Genomic DNA, 19,541 nt, shown 5'->3' on the forward strand with positions numbered 1-19,541 from the left:
ATCCAGATTGGGGAAAAAAATTAACTTCACCCCTGACTCTTACCACACACAAACACACGCCAAAAAAGTAATCACTCAAAATGGATCATAGACCTAAATGTAAAATACAAAATCACACACCTTTTAGAAGAAAACAATAATCTTTTTGACCTTGCTTGACCTTCTGAGACAAGCCAGTGAAAACGTTCCTTAAAATTTATTAAAATCATATGCCTAAGAAAGGCTACCAGAGACAAAGAAACATTCTTTTAAGATATCATTTTTCCTATATCTGGCTCTCAATAATTATGGTATCTAGAGTGGGCTAGAATATGAGGAGGTAGGCAATCCCGAACACTCAAAGGAAAAGGTGTATATTGTTACATTTTTTTTTTGCAAGGGTAACACAATAATATAAACAATTTAAATATTTATGTCACTGGACTAGGCACTTCCACTTTTAGGAATTTATTCTGAGGAAACAACTGGATAAGTGCCAACATCACAACCACACGACACACATACAGCAATGCACACTGAAGCACTGGTAGCAATAAAGGGAAAAAGTTGGCAGTAACTTATATCCTGTTTTTGAAAGATACACTGTATTTAAAAGCTATTTTAAGGACAAAAACGTCTCTACAACAACATTACTAATCTTAGTATGCAGTGAAAATGGATCTCATCATCATCAAATAAGAACACCAGCTGAAAATACAGCGCAGGCTAAATTTGAAAAGACCGTTTGTAAGCAATTTTTACAGCAGCCTGGTGTTCATCTCAGTTCGGACACGTATTTACTACACGTTTTCATAAATTTAATTTAACTGTATTTCACTTCTGTGTTTCTGAATTATTGCAAGTTGTTAGCTAATGTGTATACACTTAGAACTTTTAAACTACGGTGAAGTAACTAGCATTTATAAATTATGTATCTACTTCCAAAAGGGCAGCTACGAGCTGATAAAAATCTGTTCATAATCGATAAAAATCTATTTCTTTCGAAAACTCTTGCATAAGGTACAGCTGTCAATATTTAAGTAATGATCGTCTTTATCTGTGGATCTAGGTATGTTCTCCGTATTCTAGTATTGCATTTGAGAACCCGGGAAAGAAAATAAAAAAGAAAACATTACCTCCTCCGCAAACCCCACCTGCTAAGGCCACATACCTTGATTCTTGCTTTCTCTATAAATTCTAGAGGGGCTTTCCCAAACTCAAATCCAGCTCCAATCCAAGGAATCCAGCCCCTTATGCACGGGGGTCCACGCAAATTCTTCCGCTGAAAGAATAATAAAAGAGCAAGGAAACCCAGGATTATAATCACTGTTGGGGAAATTAGTTCCATGTTTTTGTCTAGCGCCTTCCACAATCAGAGAAGGTAAAAATCCTGCCGCCGTGGCACTTGCTCATTCCCTCTTGGGAGGGTGCACCTACTGGACCTGCCAACTTGTCTGCTACAACTTCCGCAGTTTGTCTGCCTTCTAAACTGTAGCCTCTTTTCCCCGCCCCAATTTTTAGATGACTTTTGCAGCATCGCTCCCTCCTCCCACCTCCACTTGTCTTTCCTGCCCTGGCCACCCCGGACCAAACGCTGGGGCTGGACCGAACGGGCGCGGGTGAGGCGGGGTGGAGGGCGGGGCGAACTTGCGCCGTTGCCATGGAGACCGGGGCCGGCGGCGCGGAGGGAGCTTCGCTCCCGGCCAATTGGAGAATGGCGCCCAAGAGGCGCGCAGCCCGGCGGACTACATTTCCCAGAAGCCTCGTGGGCTTCGCGTTGTTGTTCTGCTCTCGGTCCGGTGGACCGCTGCAGCCGGGGCTGCTAGGAAGGCTGCAGGTTCGCGGGGCCGCCTGACTGAGCCGAGCGAGGGAAATGGTCCCCGGCCCGCCACTCGCCGCTTGAGGACGGGCCGCCCTGGCAGAGGGGCAGGCCAGCCGCGGCGCGGGGCGCCGGCCAGAAGGGGTGCACTGTCGTCCTGTCTTGCTGCTGAATGTCGGTTCCAGAGGATGAGGAGAGGCTTTTGCCGCTCGCCCAGAGATGGCCCCGGGCGAGCAAGTTCCTTCTGTCGGGCTGCGCGGCTACCGTGGCCGAGCTAGGTACCCAGCCGCCCCCGCCTGGGCCTCCCCCGCGAGTCGTCGAGGTGCCGCGCTGGGGGTGGGGGTGAGGGGCACGGGGGTGTTCGGCCGGCTGGGTTGCGCCCTCTTCTTGCACACCTGCCTGGCAGATGTGGCAGGGCGGGGACAAGGCCGGCCTTGCGAGGAGGACTGGAGGTCACCAAGGTCTTTTCCTTCCAATTGCGTCTCCCTCAGAGGTGTGCCATTGTGCCTGAGTGTCTACTCTTGGAAGCTTCATGAGCGGTCATTCCTCTGTAGGAATCCTTTTCCTTCCGCGAGGATGACCTTCTAATAAAAACACAATCCACTTTTCATCCTTACTGAGATCATCTGATTCATATTCTTACATAGCTTCACTAGATCATTGTCTTTTGGGTCCAAGTTGTGGAACCAACTTGTGGGACTTACGTTATTAACCTGTCACTTTTGGATCGTCTACTCAACATCCGTCAGTTGTCCTCCTTGAGCTTAGCTGATCTATACTGTGGTTACCTTGCAGGATTCTGAGAAGTCAAATGCTAAGTCCAAAGCGGGTCACTTATTAATTGCAACATTGTCATAATAGCTACAGTACTAGACTGTGGTGATAGAGCTTAAAAGACTCAACCCTGACCTTACAGGCGGGTGGGGACACATGCAGAGACAGACAGTTCCATTGTGCTAATTATTAATAATGAAGATATCAAGTACCATAAGAGCGTAGAAGATGGACAGTTACATATGCATAAGCAAGTCAGAGAAAACTCGAGACCACCTGGAGAGAATTCGGATGCCCTTGCATGAGCAGGTGGCGTTCTTTCCAAGGATTTTGTAAGCGGAGTGCCTATGTGTTCCCTCTGAAGCCTTCTGTGTGCATTTTAAGAATACCCTTTCATTTTCTTGCCTGTTGCGGGGGGGGGGGGGGGGGGGGCGGGGGGGGCGGGGAGCAACGGCTTTGATGTGTTACCGTTAGGCAATGGTAGTTTGTCCTCTTGTGAAATAAGTGTATTATTTTGTATTTCTGCAGAGCCAGAACGGTCTGTTGTTTTGCCCTTTATGCTCCTCCACTCTTGCCCTTTGGACCCTCTATGTTTTCTTCATTCTTTTCTAAAGCTGATGGGAAATTTTTGTTATTCATTGCTTTTATTGAGATACACTTCATCGGCTTTTTAAAACATGCAAAATCAGATTGCTGAATTAGGTATTTGCACTTCGTTTGTTTGCTGGTTTGTTTTTTAACTTGATAGTTTCCCCCTGTGACCAATGGCTTTGGCACAGAACCCTTCCTTTTGTTAAAAATTTGTGGAGAATGGTGTGGGGGCTAGGCATGAGAGGTGGGGAAATCAGAGTATGAGATGGTTTGAGTACAAAACAATTTAGGATCGGAACCTGAAGCGTTATTTAAGTAACCAGCAAGTAAACGAAAATTATTTTGAGAGGCACATGGTATAGACATGCCTATATCATAAGACTTTTCGGGGCTCATCTGTTAAGAAAGCATGGCTTAAATTCTCTTCATGCAAACGACTTCTGTTTTAGGGGAACTATCAGCAAGATATTTTTTCCAAAGACCAGTGGTAAGATTTAATATTCCCTTCCCCCCTACTGTCTTCTCTTAGAAAAAGCGTAACTATGGTTTTGTGTCAGGCTGTGGTCATTGAAAAGACTCATGTAATGTCAATAATGTGCATGAACTTCTCTGAATCTGGTTATTTAAGTTATTCAAGACATTATGCCTATAAAGTTATGAGCTTGATCTTCCTAATGTGGGCCAGTTAGCTTCATCGTTTCGAGGTAAAATGTCTAGCTTGAATTCAGAATATAATTATTAGAAAAATTGTTTTCAAGTACAGTGGGTACTTGTGAGGAGGCCATACATAAAACTTAGTGCTGGAAAAACGATTCAGTATGTGCCTTAATCGAAAGTATATTGAGCATGCTGCCCTTGTATAAAAAGACAACATTATAAACCTGTATTACATCTTCCATATCTCAAACTTGGGGTCAGTGAGCATCACCCATGAAATTATAGAATTCAGCTTCACCTGCATTTATTAGGAAGCTGTCATAAGTAGTATAGTATTCTAAAAGTCACATTGTGTCCCAATCATGGTTGCAGTCAAGGGGGCATCACAGAATATGAATATCTGAAGTTATTCCTATGGGAATGCAAAAATTAAGGACTGAAGTATATTTTAGGCTGAAATTTCTGAGTAAAAAAAGCCCAAATCTTGTCACTTACCCCCCCACCCCCAGTGATCTGGGGGGTAATCTGGGACAATGATTCTTAAATTTGGGAGTGCATAAGAATCAGCTGATTTCTAAACCCCCATCAACCTACTGAGAATCCATAAGCATGGGGCTGGGAAATAAATACTTTTTCACAATTTCCCCAGCTGATTCTGATGTACTCTAAAATTTGAGAACCGCCCATCTTGTAGTGACTAAAATATTAGACCTATGACTTTAGAATTTTAGAATTTTTGTTGGTTTCTCTGAATGTTGCGGGTTTCCCCCTCATTTTGTTTTTCTTTGTTAGCAACCTTTCCCCTCGATCTCACAAAAACTCGACTCCAAATGCAAGGAGAAGCGGCTCTTGCTCGGTTGGGAGACGGTGCAAGAGAGTCGGCTCCCTATAGGGGCATGGTGCGCACAGCCCTAGGGATTGTTCAAGAAGAAGGCTTCCTAAAGCTTTGGCAAGGAGTGACACCTGCCATTTACAGACACGTAGGTATTTATCTTGATTCCATCTGGTAAGTTTGTTATGAGTGCTGTGTTTGTGTCCTCTGCTTTTGCGTTTAGCCGTGTCCAAAAACCAGTAGCTTTTTTCCTATTAATGTGATAAATGAATATATATTCTCTTAAGAAAATTGACTACCAATTTAAGGCAGTTAAGGAACGATCACCTTAAATTTTTAGAAATGCACATACAAGTATTTAGGGATGAACTGTTATGATGTCTGTAATGGACTTTAATTAAGAAAAAAATGAGTCATAAATATGGAGAACAAACTGAGGGTTACGGGAAGGGTTGTGGGAGGGGGGATGGGCTACATGGGTAAGGGGCACTAAGGAATCTACTCCTGAAATCATTGTTGCACTATATGCTAACGAATTTGGATATAAATTTTAAAAAATAAAAAATAAAATTTAAAAAAAGAAAGAAAAACATGAGTCAAATATGGCAAAAATGTTAGCAATTGATCAATCTCAAGGATATAGAGGGAGTTATTTTCTCTACTTCTTCTACATGTTTGAGATTCTTTTAATGTTTATTTATTTTTGAGAGAGAGAGAGACAGCATGAAGAGGAGAGGGGCAGAGAGAGGGAGACACAGAATCTGAAGCAGGCTTCAGGCTCTGAGATGTCAGCACAGAGCCCATGGTGGGGCTCGAACCGCGAGATCATGACCTGAGCCGAAGTCAGACACTTAACTGACCGAGCTACCCAGGCGCCCCACATTTGAAGATTTTTAAGAAAAAAAAATGAATAATCGATACATTTCTCTACTTTGGAAACTTTAAAGCACAAAATTTAAATTTTTCATGTTCTTTGCAAATTAAAATTTATTTGACTTAAATGCCAAATCTCGCTAGTGTCTGTCCCGTATGTTAAGACTAGGTAACTCTGAAAGAAAACAAGGATGACTAATCCTATTCTGGCAATGGAGTAATTGCAGTGCAGCTGATTTTTGCCTCAGTTTCCAAGGCTACCTAACTACCTGTGTGGGCCTTCAGTCATTCTTCAAGGAAAATAGTTGTAACTATGTCATAGCCAGTGAAGATGCTTTTCTGCCCTGCTTCTAAAGTGGCACTCACAAACATAATAGTTGTTGGGTTTTCAGCTTGTGCACGGGAGAACGTAAAACTTGGTTTCAAAAGGAGGTAGGACAGACATGGCATTTTACTCCTCTACATTCATAATATTTCCTCAAATATGTAGGGACCTTTGACCAGAAAAGTGTCCAGACTTAATATTCACCAGCTTATTATTTTTAAAGTTTCAGTTCTTCAGATGAGTAAGTTAAGAGTATATATATCAAGAGCTATCCAGAAGTATGTACAGAGACTGTTGGTGTTTTGGTGCTTCGTATATTTTTGCATACATTAAAACCCTTGATCAGACTTCCTGAAATATCACGAAAAGTGCTCTCTGTGAATACCATGTACTGATTTTAATGATTTTCATTTTCCATTCTTTTTTTTTTTAATTTTCTCCTTTGCTTCCCATGATTGTTCTGATTTCTTTTCATTTGTATTTTGTTGATCATCATATATGGCTTTCCAGTTACGATTCATGTCATATGTTTGATACTTGACTGAAAAATTAATATAATAAGTTATCTGATGAAGTTATGCATGTTTGTTCAAGGAAAATCCCTGCTGTGTACCAAGCTCTGTCCTTGAGAGGGCACACAGAGTAATGAAAACACACAGAGCCTGCCCTGAAAAGCTCACGGTCTGATGGAAAGATAAGCAACAAAGCCAAGTTAATCTCCAATTAATGTGATAAAAGTCCTATTAGATGTATGCCTGGGTGGTTCTGGGAGAACAGAGGAGAAGCACGGCAGGTGCAACGGCAGTCTAGAACAGAGCACTTTTTAGACAACATGTCCTTTGAATTGAATCTTGGAGGACTAGGAGGAGTTAGCAAAGCAGAGAAGGGAGAATCCATTCAAGAAAGATCAGCCAGCCTGTGAGAAGGCCTGAGGCTTGATGCGTGCCACATTTAGAGAAACATCAAGAAAAACCCACGTGTTTGAAGCATAGGGCGCATGAGGGAAAGACACAGCTAAAGAGATCCACTAGCTCAGGTCAAAATGTCCTCTTGTCTTATTAAACGTGTAGCCGAATTCACGTTTTAAATGATCTGTTTTACACAGTGTACTCTGGAGGGCGCATGGTCACTTATGAACATCTCCGTGAAGTTGTGTTTGGCAAAAGTGAAGATAAGCATTATCCTCTTTGGTAAGTTTTGTTTTGAAAATAGTCTGTGCTCTTGCCCCCGAGGCTTTCATGTTTACCCATCAGATACATATAAAATTGTACATTTATGCCACAACTGCCTTGTCATAGGCTTAAAATAAAGAATAATTACAATGTAAATTCAAGTAATTGAGCGTTTACTGCATACAGCATAAAACAAACATGTACATATGTATATTAAGGTTTTATATATAGTATTTAATATTTTAATGTTAAAAGAACTCTTACAGAGCACCTCCTTTATGCCTCTTTCTACTGAGAAAAGAGCTTTCGAGTCAGAGAGAGGCTCAAAAATTCCTGCTCTACTAGTATATATGTAAGCTGATTAAATTACTTGATCATTTTTATCTTCAGTTTTCTTAGCTGTAGAAGTAATACCTACCATCAGGCTCTTGTGTTTGTACGATTAGATGAGATAATGTATGTAAGTGCATATCACTTACAGTGTTTATAACAGGAACAGAAACATAGGTTATTATAAATAGGTTAAATATAAATAAATTAAAAACATATAAAAACACAAAGAAAAATAGGGAAAGGATATCAACAGGCAAAATTCACAAAGGGAAAACTATGTGTTTGTTAAACATGTAAAGTGTTCAACCTCACCAGTAATCAAAGAAATTAATTAAAATTATCTTTTAGCCATTACATTAAGCTATTAATGGGAATATAAGTTATTAGAGAGCTTTTTTTTGAGAATAAAATTTCTGTTAAAATGTTTAAATGTGTAATCCTTTGACCCAGCAACTCTTCCTTTATGATATAATCACATTCAGAAATACTTGTACCTATGCATAAACACACACACACACAAAGATATTGACTGTAGCAGTGTTGATAATAGTATTTTTTTCTTTTTTTAATTAGATATATTTTTAAATTTTAAATTCAAGTTAGTTAACATATAGTGTAGCGTTGATTGCAGGAGTAGAATTTAGTGACTCATCATTTACATATAGCACCCAGTGCTCATTCCAAGAAGTGCCCTCCTTAATGCCCATCACCCATTTAGTAATTTTTTTAAAAAAGTAAATATCGGGGCACCCAGGTGGCTCAGTTGGTTAGACGACCGACTTCGGCTCAGGTCTTGATCTCGCAGTTTCTGAGTTCAAGCCCCGTGTTAGGCTCTGTGCTGACAGCTCAGAATCTGGAGCCTACTTCAGATTCTGTTCTTCCCCTCTCTCTACCCCTCCCCTGCTACGCTCTGTGTCTCTCTGTCTCTCAGTAATAATAAATAAACGTTAAAAAAATCTAAAAAAAATAAAATAATAAAAAAAGTAAATATCAATTGGGAAGTGGGTAAATTTTGATATATTTATACAGAAATGCATAATGCAGAGCTTTGAAAGACTGAGGTAAGTTTTATATAACTAACCAATAATGATGTCTGTAATAATATCTTTCCTGGCCTAAAAAAAAAGTCGAAGTCACAACTGTAAGGAAAGGGCAATAAGCAGAATTTCACCTTCCAGGTGAAATCTGTTGGGTCTGTTTTTTAAAAAGTGTAATGTACTAAGTTACACTAATTGCTTTTCCAGAACTAGTGATAGAATAGATTAATAGTCCTTGCATTTTGTAATCCCCCCCCAGCAGAGAAAGATATAGATAAGGGGTTCAAAGGAAATATTTCACTATGAAGTCACCTCTCAGGGTGGATGAGCTTGATGTCCTTTGACCCAGTCTGAACAATTAATTCAGTCAGTAAGTATTTATTGAATGATCATGGCATGCCAGTTCTGTATTTAATACTGAGGCTATCGTAATGAAAAAGATACAGTCCCTGCCATCACTGAGCACACAGTAATAGAGACAGATGCCTAAAGAATTACAATTATGTCACAATTGCCAAGGAGGCCATGGTTATGAGATTCTCACAGAGAAAAACAATCATGGTGTACCATGTTCATGATTGTGAGAACCAGGCACTCTGGTAGGCCACTGGTGGCAGTGGAGATTATATAAAGTCTATGGAAGATAATTTGGCAGGGCCTATCAAACGTCCTGTAAATCTTCAAATTTTTTTAAACATTACACCGTTTAAATAAATTGTGGTGTGTCCATAAAGTGGGATGCTATGAAACAATCTTTTTAAACGAGGCAGCTCTATATGAATTGATAACCTTTGAGATACAGTATTAGGAAAAAATATCTTAAAAGATATTATTAGGGAAAAATCAAAGTGTGAAACAGCATACAGCCTGGCATTCTACATTTATGCCTTTAAATAGGAGTATTTATGCATACATGTTTGTGTGTGCACTATCAGTTGTAACTTAGTGCTTAAGACTCTGTGGTCCAGGGGCTCCTGGGTGGCTCAGTCGGTTAAGTGTCCTACTTCAGCTCAGGTCATGATCTCACAGTTCATGGATTCAAGCCCCACATCAGGCTCTGTGCTGACAGCTCCGAGCCTGGAGCCGCTTCGGATTCTGTGTCCCCGCCCCCCTCTTGTCCCTTCCCTGCTTGCACTCTGTGTCTGTCTGTCTGTCTGTCTGTCTCTCTCTCTCAAAAATAAATAAACATTAAAAAAAAAAAAAAAAAAGACTGGGTGGTCTGCACTCAGACTTCCTGGCGTTATTTCTTGGCTGTTCCACTCACTTATATATAATATATATGTTCCACTCACTTATATATAATATATAATATAATAACTTATATTCCCATTAATAGCTTAATGTAATGGCTAAAAGATAATTCTAATTAATTTCTTTGATTACTAGTTGTGTGATTTGAGTTATCATTTAACTGCTTTTATGTCTCAGTTTCCTTATCTGTGAAGAGAACGTAACAGTTGTACTAATATCATAGGTTTGACATAAGAATGAAATGATGTTTTTAAACCTGCTTAGAACAGTGCCTGACATAATAAGCATTCAGTGAATGCATTACTGTTACGTCCAGGACACCATAAGAAACTAGCAATTGTGATTACTTCAGAGGAGGGGAACTGGTGATAGGGACCCTTTTTACTCTATACCCATTTGTACCTCTTCTAATATTGTTTTAGGGTAAAAGGAAAGAAAATACCCCCTGTCTCCTAAGAAAAGGTAAAGCATGTTTAAGTGCAGTAGTCTAGACATGATCGCTATTGGCTTTGGGAGGTGAGGAGAAGAAAGTCTAGGGACAGAGAGAGCTTCTTCAAAGAGAGGAAAGTTTTCAAACCCCTTTTACTTTGCAAGTACTAAAATGGTAGTTTAGAAAATTTGACCAGCTTCTGTCTGTTAGACTGATTACATCTATGCTCTTTTTATTTCCCTGTGGTCAGAATTAAGCAATGATTAAATGGTCAGTTCATATATTTATGTCTTTGAAGCAACTGCCCTTCCTTTGAATTTCAGGCTATGGAAGGCCCCTGAAACCAGATTTGAATCTCAACTCCTTCTAGTCCTTTAACCCTCCCTTCAGTAAACAGACAAACCATCTGCCTTCCCCTGTAATTTGTTTGGGTCTATCCTTTTCTGCACTTTGTCTGAAGTCCCCTATGCAGGGGCTGTACCAGCTTGGTACTGTTCACTACAACATTTGTGAAATTGATAGAAACTATTAAAAATGTATCTCCTTTTATAATTAGGAAGTCAGTGATTGGAGGTATGATGGCTGGTGTTGTTGGCCAATTTTTAGCCAACCCAACTGATCTAGTGAAGGTTCAGATGCAAATGGAAGGAAAAAGGAAACTTGAAGGGAAGCCTTTGCGGTAAGTTCTCCAATTAACTGATTGATACCTTTCTTCTCCCCCATCATACTTTGAACACTTACCTAATGATTTATGCATTTTTGCAATCCACTGTTCAGTAGAGACATTAGTTCTGACTTTTTCAGCTTGGAAGATAATATTCATTAAGAGGAGAGTTAACATGGATCATTTCTTTGCATGTTAAGGTGCACGTGTTCTCTACCAGACAAATTCTATGCGTGCGTAGCTCTTAGCTGCTTTTCCCAGCCAAGTCAGCTAGACTTGTTTCCTGCTACAGCTTTTGATATAGCGTCTGATCACTAAAATTTGCCCTAGTGTGAATCCCAATTTTGCCGTTATGGGTTACTGCTGTGGAGGTCACTTAGCACTCCTCGTCTCTGTTTTTTCATCTTTGAAAAGGTTAATATCAGAAGGTTTGCATGACAGATTGCCTGGCTCATCCATGTCTAAAAGCTAGGTTTCATTCCCTTTCTCCCTGAAAGAAGGGAAATAGCAAGACTGACCTTGCAAGTTCTTTCCACTTCCCTAATTCTGTTCCATCTCTTTTCCCCAAGTTGAAGGAAGGTTTTCATTTTGACTTTGTGATATAAAATTCTCCTATGGCATTACTCTACATTATTGAAGTCTGCCTTTCTTCAAAGGTTTTATGTTAAATAATTTATGAAAACACCACTTGGACTGTTTCCCTGGAAAAAGGGCAAAACCTTAGAGATTGATAGACCTCTGTCAGAAAAGAGGAAAAGTGCAGGATGCCTTGGACTGAGTACAAAGAGGTCTGCTCCTCTGAACACTGCAGGTCTGTGACTGGGCCAGAGGGGAAGGAGGCTTTGGCGGCCCCTTCGAGAGCCCACCACTGACCACTGCTCTCCATTCAGCCCCTCCTCCAGCTGGCTCCGTGAAAAATGAGGTTGGGCTTGGCAGTCCACATCCCCCTTGAGCCCTGCAAACAGAGAGAGGACACCCACCACAGAGGACAAAAGGGTACCACTCTGACTTAACCGAGCAGTTTACAGAATCCCAGGGCCCATTTGATTGTCTTGTAACAACTTTGAGTTAATTACTAAGTAGCAGGGCACAGCTATGTTGCCATGGTTGGATATATGGAGAGAATTATTGGGATCCAGAAAAATCTGACTTTTTAACTAATCTCCTCAATTTTTCCCCCTTGTCTCCACTGTTGGAAATTTTTGGTTTGATGTAGTAGTAAAACATTTCATGTACAGAACATCAGCCTTGGGGTCACACATCCTGGGATTCATATCCAGCCTTTGCCACCTTTTAGCTCCAACCCTAGTCAAGTTCCTTAACCTCTCTAAGCCTCAGTTTCCTCAGATGGAAATTGAAATATTAATACATATTTCATAGAGTTTTCAGGAATAAAATTTATCTTATGTATATAAAAAGTCTTGTGCTTAATAAGTGCACAACAGATTTTAGCTACAAGGGCCATCATTTGTGAGTATCGCTTCCCATGTAGCATAAGAGCCATTATGCATGCCCAGTAAATATGTCATACTATCTTTTTGCCGAGCCTTAGGGAATGTAATGCCTAAGTAAAAGCCACTCAGCTAGTAATGGTAAAGGAGGCATGGAACTCCAGGTATTTCTGACTATATAAAACCCAGACTTTTATTTTATAACAGAGGTTTCCAGATTTGATTCATGGTTCAGCCTCATTTTTTACTTGTGTACCATAAACAAGAGCAAAATCAGGATAGGATAGTAAATTTTTATAGAGCCATAAGTACTCAATTTTAAGAACTCTTATTATGACATTACCCTCCCTACTCTTTGGGCTAAAAATGTCATTTCCTTTCTGAGAATATTTGGGGATTGATTTTGTAACGTTATTTGGTGAAATTACAAAATTTGCAGGTCTCACGTAGTACTAGTAAAATGAACCCAGACATTTGATAGCTTCCCTCCTGGATTTAATATGTGCGTTGATGGCTAAATATCAAGAAAGGAATTTTAACCTGTTTAATAATCTGAGAAGAGGATGAGAGTTGATAAAGACTTCAGTAAAAAATGTTTAAGTCAAATGTCAGCTTTTTTTCCCTAAAAAAATGTGTTTTTTTGGAAATTGACTTATATGGATTGCTTTAATTTCTAACAATTCTGGATAATTAAGATGTTATTTTACTCCAAATCATAACAGCTATAGGCAAAGCTTATCCAGCTGCATTCCATGCACAGAAATGCATAGAATTTTCATATTTAATTATTATTTTTCCTTTAGATTTCGTGGTGTGCATCATGCATTTGCAAAAATCTTATCTGAAGGAGGAATACGTGGGCTTTGGGCAGGCTGGGTACCCAATATACAAAGAGCAGCACTGGTGAATATGGGAGGTAATGGAAACTTTATTGAATTCTGAGAAGTCATACTGCCTTGATCACCATAAGGTTAAGCACTTACATTGGGGAAAATGAAATTTTTTTTATCAGTTTTAGTAATGTATATTGGCAACAGTCTTATTTTATGTTGTTAATATTTTAATTGAGTATTTTCCCTAGAGCATTTTTACTTTTCTCCATGGTGATCTATGAAAAGGATTTCCTAAAACAAGCAAATTGTGACAATAAGGATATTAAGACTAAATAATTTCTGAGGTCTCCTCTCCACCTATACCCTCCTCTAAGACTCAAAGTGGCACATGTAACCATGTGGTAATCACTCTATCCAGACTGTCCAAATCGTTCCCCCAGTAACCCTGCTCCTACTGCTGTATAACCCAGCTTGTGCAGCCAGGCACCCCAGGCTGGAAGCCTGAACATTTCCTTAACTCATCCTGTCCCTCACCTTTGATATTCAGTCACTAATTGCTTCTGTCTTCTAAGTATTTCTTAAAAGCGTCCCCCCCCCCAATACATAACACCATAGTGTCCTTAAAACCACCATTTTTACAATACTCACCGTCAAAGCCACAGAGCTAGAGCACTGACACAGCCATCCAGCAGATGTCATTCTTTGTCCTCGTTATTTGTACCCAATACCCAGAGGGATTTATCTAAAATACACATCTGAACATGGTACTGGGACCCTTAAAACCCTTCACTGGCTTCTCATCCCTCACAGAACAAAGTGGAAATTTCATCACATAACTCAGAAAGTCTGCACAATCCAACTGGTGCTTCGGGGAATTGAGCAATTCATTGATGGAGGAGTAAAGAGTGAAGTAGAGAGTCACGAACTAGAAGGTTCCACTGCCTACACATATCACACTGTTCTTTACCTCATACTTTGTTCTTCCCTCTCTTCTTCTATCTAGTTTTCTCCTGCAGATCACTTAGCACCAGCTGAAGTGTCTCTTCACCATGTGATTTTCCTGAACCCCACAACCACCCTACCCTAGCCATGTTGTGTTAGATGTCCTTTCATGTGTTTCTGAAGTTCCCGGTGCTTATCTCTGTTATTGCTTGTACCTCATTCCATTGCTTTCTAGTATATGTTTATCTCCACTAGATTATGAGTTCTCTGAAGGCAAGGACCAGGTTTTATTTATCATTATTTTCCTAGTCCCTTAACATGTAGTCACTAAACAGTTGATGAATGAATTAATGAGTGAAAGAATCATTTCTAAGACCAAAATTATATGATTCTAGGAAATTAACAGATAGCCTTTTTGAGGGGTGTAGGAACATATCACATAAACCTCAAAGAAAGCAAATCTGTTTTTTTATTATTATTATTTTGCCATTTCAGTCCATCCATGTCTACTGTATCATACTTGTGGATATTTTGGTATCAGGAATCTTGTCTGATTGTAGTTTCTCAATTCGATGCTTCAAAATCTCTTGTAGCTCAGATTTCTCTCCTAGGTTCCCAGTTATTTACTCAGAATGTTCACTTAGGTTTTCTCAAATACATTGCTTTGTGTCCAAACCAACTCATTTATCAAACCACTTCCTTCTCCATTCTTCCCAATCTCAGAATATGATAAAATCACCTTCTCATCTGACCAACGCAGAAACCTAAGCATGATTTTTGTCTCTTTCCTTTCACTTCAAGTCCAGCCACTTCTGTCTCCTAGCTAAATCTCACATCCACCTACTTCTTCTTGTCCAAGGAGCCACTCCTTTGTCCAAGTATAATTTATCTTCCCTCACTGGATCACTACAAAAGCCTCCAAACTGGTCTCCCCATACCCACCCTACAGCCATTGTGTGCCACCTTGCATCTGAAAGTGCTCCCATCAAGGTCACCAATCCATCATCTTACTTAAAACATTTTAAATTGGCCAGTTCTCATTTTCACCATCTCCAAAAATGTCAGCAGTGCTGACAGACAGAGTGTTAAACCCAAAATGTTATAGTCCTCTTTGACCCCTTTCTTTCGCTCTCTATACAGTCTGCTGGCTAATCCTGTTGATTCTGCCTTTAAAACTTGTCCTGAATCTGACCAGCGCTCCACAACTCCCTTGTCCAAACCATCATCATCTCTTCCCAGAATAAATGCAATCGTCTCATGTCTCATCTGCCTTGTCTCCCTATAGTCTCCTCACAGCCAAATAAGCAGAGTAGTCCTTGTAAAGAATAGCTTAGATCAGTTCACTGCTCTGCTTAAAACCCTCCCTTGGCTTCTGTTGCTCTCCATCTCTGGACTCGTACTTCTCTGACACTTACTTGCTTCTGTTAGACCAGTATTCTTGCTGTTCCTCTAACGCACGAAGCTGTCACCTCAGGGATATAATGCATACTGTTGTTTTTCCTGGAACACTTTCTCTTAGATTATCTCCAAGGTCTATTTTCTCATGTTTTCTTTAGGCTGCTGCTCAGATGTTATTAAGAAGCCTTCTCTGATCACCATCTTTAAAATTGATATACATCCTTCTTCTCCACCCTCTGGTCGTCTTATCCCCCTTGCTTTGCCTTATTGGTTATTTGTATCTGAAATGCCATGTGGTTTACTTCTTTGTTCATTGTTCATCCCTCAACAAAGAATGAGAATTTTGTTCGGTTTGTCCATGGCTCTTTCCCCAGCGTCTAGAATAATGCCTACCACATGCTAGACGCTCACACATTTAGTGAATGATCAAATGCATCTATCCATTCTTGCCTCTTTACAGTTCACTTCCCTGTGCTTCACTGTAGGTAATCTTTATAAGACTCCAGTGTTGTGAGATACCACTGCCCTGTTTAAAGCTCTTTAACAGCTCTGCATTGTCATTAGGAAAGAAAAAAAAAACATAAAAAGCTTAACAGAGAGTAATAGTCAGGACCTTTTATTATAAGTGACAGAATTGCAACTCAACTTAAATTGGGATTAAAAAAAGGAATTTATCAGCTCAAATACTGAGAAAGGCCACCAGTTGAGCTGACTTTATGCTTAGCTGGATTCAGATGTTCAAACGATATAATTGAGTGTCTGTCTCTCTTCCTCTTCTCCTCCCCCTCCATCTGTGGCTTGCTTTCCTCTGCTTGAGAACAATAATGGTATCTTTCATTCCCGCCCCCAGCCTAACATATTCATGACATGAAAGACATTTGTTGTCAAATGAATGAATATTCCAGCCTTCTTTTTCTTGTTAATTGCCAGATTTAACCACTTATGATACAGTGAAACACTATTTGGTACTGAATACACCACTTGAGGACAATATCACGACTCATGGTTTATCAAGGTAAGTGATTATTTTAGTTTGATTGATTTTTTTTGTGTTTCACTTTCCTTGCATATTTGGCATCAATTCTAACCTTCTGTCTCTTTTGATTGAGAATCTAGTGATATTACCCTTAGAGTAAGGTGATAGTACAAAGGACAGATTTTCTTTACAAAGGACAATTTTCTTAAAGATAGTTGCAGTTATTATGCTAAGTGAAATTAGTCAGAGAAAAGACAAATATCTCATGACTTCACTCATATGATGACTTTAAGATACAAAACAGGTGGGGCGCCTGGGTGGCTCAGTCGGTTGAGCGTCCGACCTCAGCTCAGGTCACGATCTACGGTTCGTGAGTTCGAGCCCCACGTCAGGCTCTGGGCTGATGGCTCGGAGCCTGGAGCCTGCTTCCGATTCTGTGTCTCCCTCTCTCTCTGCCCCTCCCCCATTCATGCTCTGTCTCTCTCTGTCTCAAAAATAAATAAACATTAAAAAAAATTTTTTTTAAATAAAAAAAAATAAAAAATAAAAAAAAGATACAAAACAGGTGAACATACGGGAAGGGAAGCGAAAATAATATAAAACAGGGAGGGGGACAAAACATAAGAGACTCTTAAATACAGAGAACAAACAGGGTTGCTGGAGGGGTTGTGGGAGGGAGGATGGGCTAAGTGGGTAAGGGGCATTAAGGAATCTACTCCTGAAATCATTGTTGCACTATATGCTAACTAACTTGGATGTAAATTTAAAAATAGATTATTGGGGCGCCTGGGTGGCTCAGTCGGTTGAGTGTCCGACCTCAGCTCATTCATCATCTCGCAGTTTGTGAGTTTGAGCCCCGCGTCAGGCTCTGTGCTGACAGCTCGGAGCCTGGAGCCTGCTTTGGATTCTGTGTCTCCCTCGCTCTCTGCCCCTCCCCCACTGTTCTCTGTCTCTCTCTATCAAAAATAAATAAATGTTAAAAAAATACATTAAAAAAGAGATTATTAAAATTAAAAACAATAGTTGCAGTTAAAACGGGGGAGAGACACAGGTGCAGAATGTTACATATTAAACCTTCCCAAATATTTGCACCTTGATGGGACCCTCCTGGGGTCAGATTCTGGTGATTCAGTTCTCAAATTCAGTCCCACAGATATGTTTGAGCATCTTTTTGATAAAGGCACCCGCAGGGCTCCGCAGTGGGTACAGAAGGTAACCCAGGCTCCTTTGCAAGGAGTTGACCAAGGGGAAAGCAAGACAAGTATAAAAACAACACAAGGTAAATGCTGAAAGAAAGTGACTACTTACTGTAGCATTTGAAGAGGAAGAAAAAAGTAACCATCTGGAGGGGCCTATAAAGAAGACAGGATTAGCTAAGTGTTTTTGAAGGGCTGGAGCTCTTGACAGAGACAGGAAGTAGAACACTCCAGGAAGGAGCAGTACCTTAATCTCTTTGCAACACAATTTCAAATTATCCATTGGAGTGGTTACTTTATAAATATCTAGTATCCTGAACATTATAATGATTTTATTTAGCTTCTGATCATGTGTCCAAATTCCAGGACCCTTTATGCCATTTAAAGAACCCCAAAAGTATATTAATAGTGTCAAACCAATGACATTTAGAGATATAGAGATAGAAGTCATTCCTCATTTCAGATTCACCTTAATATTCCTTGAGTGGCTTTTCTTTATTCCTCCACTTTAAATATAAGTGTTATCCTTAGTGCTACTAGGGCAATCTCTGTATATGTCTTTGCTTACCATCCTTTCCATTCTAAATTCTCACCCACGTGTGTTCCCAAGCTACACCATACTTTCTGTAGCCAATAGTCTGGCCTCCTCTTTCAGAGGAAATTGAGGATTTCGGCTTCCTTCTGCCTCTTACTTCCATCCTTGTACACATATGTATTACACGTGTACCCACCCTTACCATCTTTCCTGCACTGTCTTTGTTCATGCTGTTCACTCTGCCCAGGAGTCGTTCGTCTCCCATTTCGACCTAGTCAGGTCATCTTGTGAGACTCTCTCATCTTTCCAGACACTGTGTGTTCCAGTGTTATGATCTACTTACTCTAGGGGCAGGATATTCAGATCTGTCCTGGGGTCCCACACTGATATTGCCACTCTTTCCTTCTCATTGTCTTTCTATCCAAATGGTTTCTGAAGTACCACACTTCTAACCAAAGAACCATGGATTTCCCAGTGAGTGTAAATCTTCCTACCGTATACTACTCCACCGAACAGGTCTGTCTTTTTTGGAAAGACATAAGATTTTCAGCTATATATATTCCAGCCCTAATCTGAAATAACATAGTCTGATTATTCTCTAATTCAGGTTTTAGGAAAATGAATTCTCTAATTCAGGTTTTAGGGCATTTGGTTCATTTTTGAGCTCTACCCACCAGATCAGGTTTTTTAATGGGTTGATATGAATATGTGTGGTATATGAGGCAGCTCAAAAGTTGCTAACCATGAACTCTAAGTAAGTAAACAGTGCTGTGTGATCTGGAAGTTCTGGATACTGTGTCATAGAATAAAATGAATGCTCATGGAGGCTTGAAGGGGATTGCAGCTGTACAATCAGAGAGCTTTATATGAGCCATCAACACTGAGGGAAAAATGAGTTTGATATAAATAAAAATGATATAAGCACTGAACTGCGCACTTAAAAGTGGTCAAAATGGTAAATTTTGTGTTGTGTCTATTTAACCACAATTTTTAAAAATGGTGTAAGTAAAAGTACCTCTCCCAGGGTAGAGCAGGAACAGTAAAAGACAAGTCAGGATTTTAGTGAGGTGAGAAAGCAGGTGACAAGTTATGTTTAATAAAGAAAGCAGAGGAACAGTGGAGAGTTGAATTAATGGTCAGGCGATGATAAAGAACAGAAAGGCCAGAATAATCTTTTTTTTTTTTCTTATTTTTTTAATGTTTTTTTTTTTTTTTTGAGAGGATGGAGTGGGAGGGAGGGAGGGGGAGAGAGAGAGAGAGAGAAAAGAAGAAGGAGAAGAAGAAGAAGGAGGAGGGGGAGGAGGAGGAGGAGGAGGAGGAGGAGGAGGAGGAGGAGGAGGAAGAGAGGGAATCCCAAGCAGGCTCTGATCAGGCTCTGCTTTCTGACCAAAGTGGGGCTCAGTCTCAAGAACCATGAGATCACGACCTGAGCCGAAACCAAGAGCTGGACTCTTACCTGACTGAACCACCCAG

The 19,541-nt window shown here is 40.2% G+C and overlaps 2 protein-coding genes across 7 annotated transcripts in view; one reads left to right on the forward strand and one right to left on the reverse strand.

Moving 5' to 3' along the window:
- LOC122219989 (24-hydroxycholesterol 7-alpha-hydroxylase) overlaps window positions 1-1,560 on the reverse strand; it is a 93,311-nt gene extending 91,751 nt beyond the window's left edge. Inside the window, exons 1-2 of one of the 2 annotated variants that reach the window (XM_042938971.1) lie at window positions 1,533-1,560; window positions 1,151-1,261 (exon numbers count right to left, since the gene is read on the reverse strand). Coding sequence is in view for 1 of the 2 variants with exons in the window: in XM_042938970.1 (XP_042794904.1) it covers window positions 1,151-1,327 (177 nt within the window). In the remaining variant the exon portion in view is untranslated. The other variant, XM_042938970.1, reaches the window with a different exon arrangement.
- Window positions 1,561-1,789: 229 nt separating this feature from the next.
- The window catches only part of SLC25A27 (solute carrier family 25 member 27), a 31,499-nt gene continuing 13,747 nt past the window's right edge, over window positions 1,790-19,541 (forward strand). For all 5 annotated transcript variants that reach the window (XM_042938976.1, XM_042938975.1, XM_042938977.1 and 2 more), the window contains exons 1-6: window positions 1,790-2,076; window positions 4,613-4,804; window positions 6,956-7,040; window positions 10,630-10,752; window positions 12,992-13,104; window positions 16,292-16,376. In XM_042938976.1, coding sequence (XP_042794910.1) covers window positions 1,971-2,076; window positions 4,613-4,804; window positions 6,956-7,040; window positions 10,630-10,752; window positions 12,992-13,104; window positions 16,292-16,376 — 704 coding nt within the window. In that variant the 5' untranslated portion in view covers window positions 1,790-1,970. The remainder of the gene's footprint in view (window positions 2,077-4,612; window positions 4,805-6,955; window positions 7,041-10,629; window positions 10,753-12,991; window positions 13,105-16,291; window positions 16,377-19,541) is intronic.

Source organism: Panthera leo, chromosome B2, assembly GCF_018350215.1.
Source record: "Panthera leo isolate Ple1 chromosome B2, P.leo_Ple1_pat1.1, whole genome shotgun sequence".
Taxonomy (NCBI): Eukaryota; Metazoa; Chordata; class Mammalia; order Carnivora; family Felidae; genus Panthera; species Panthera leo.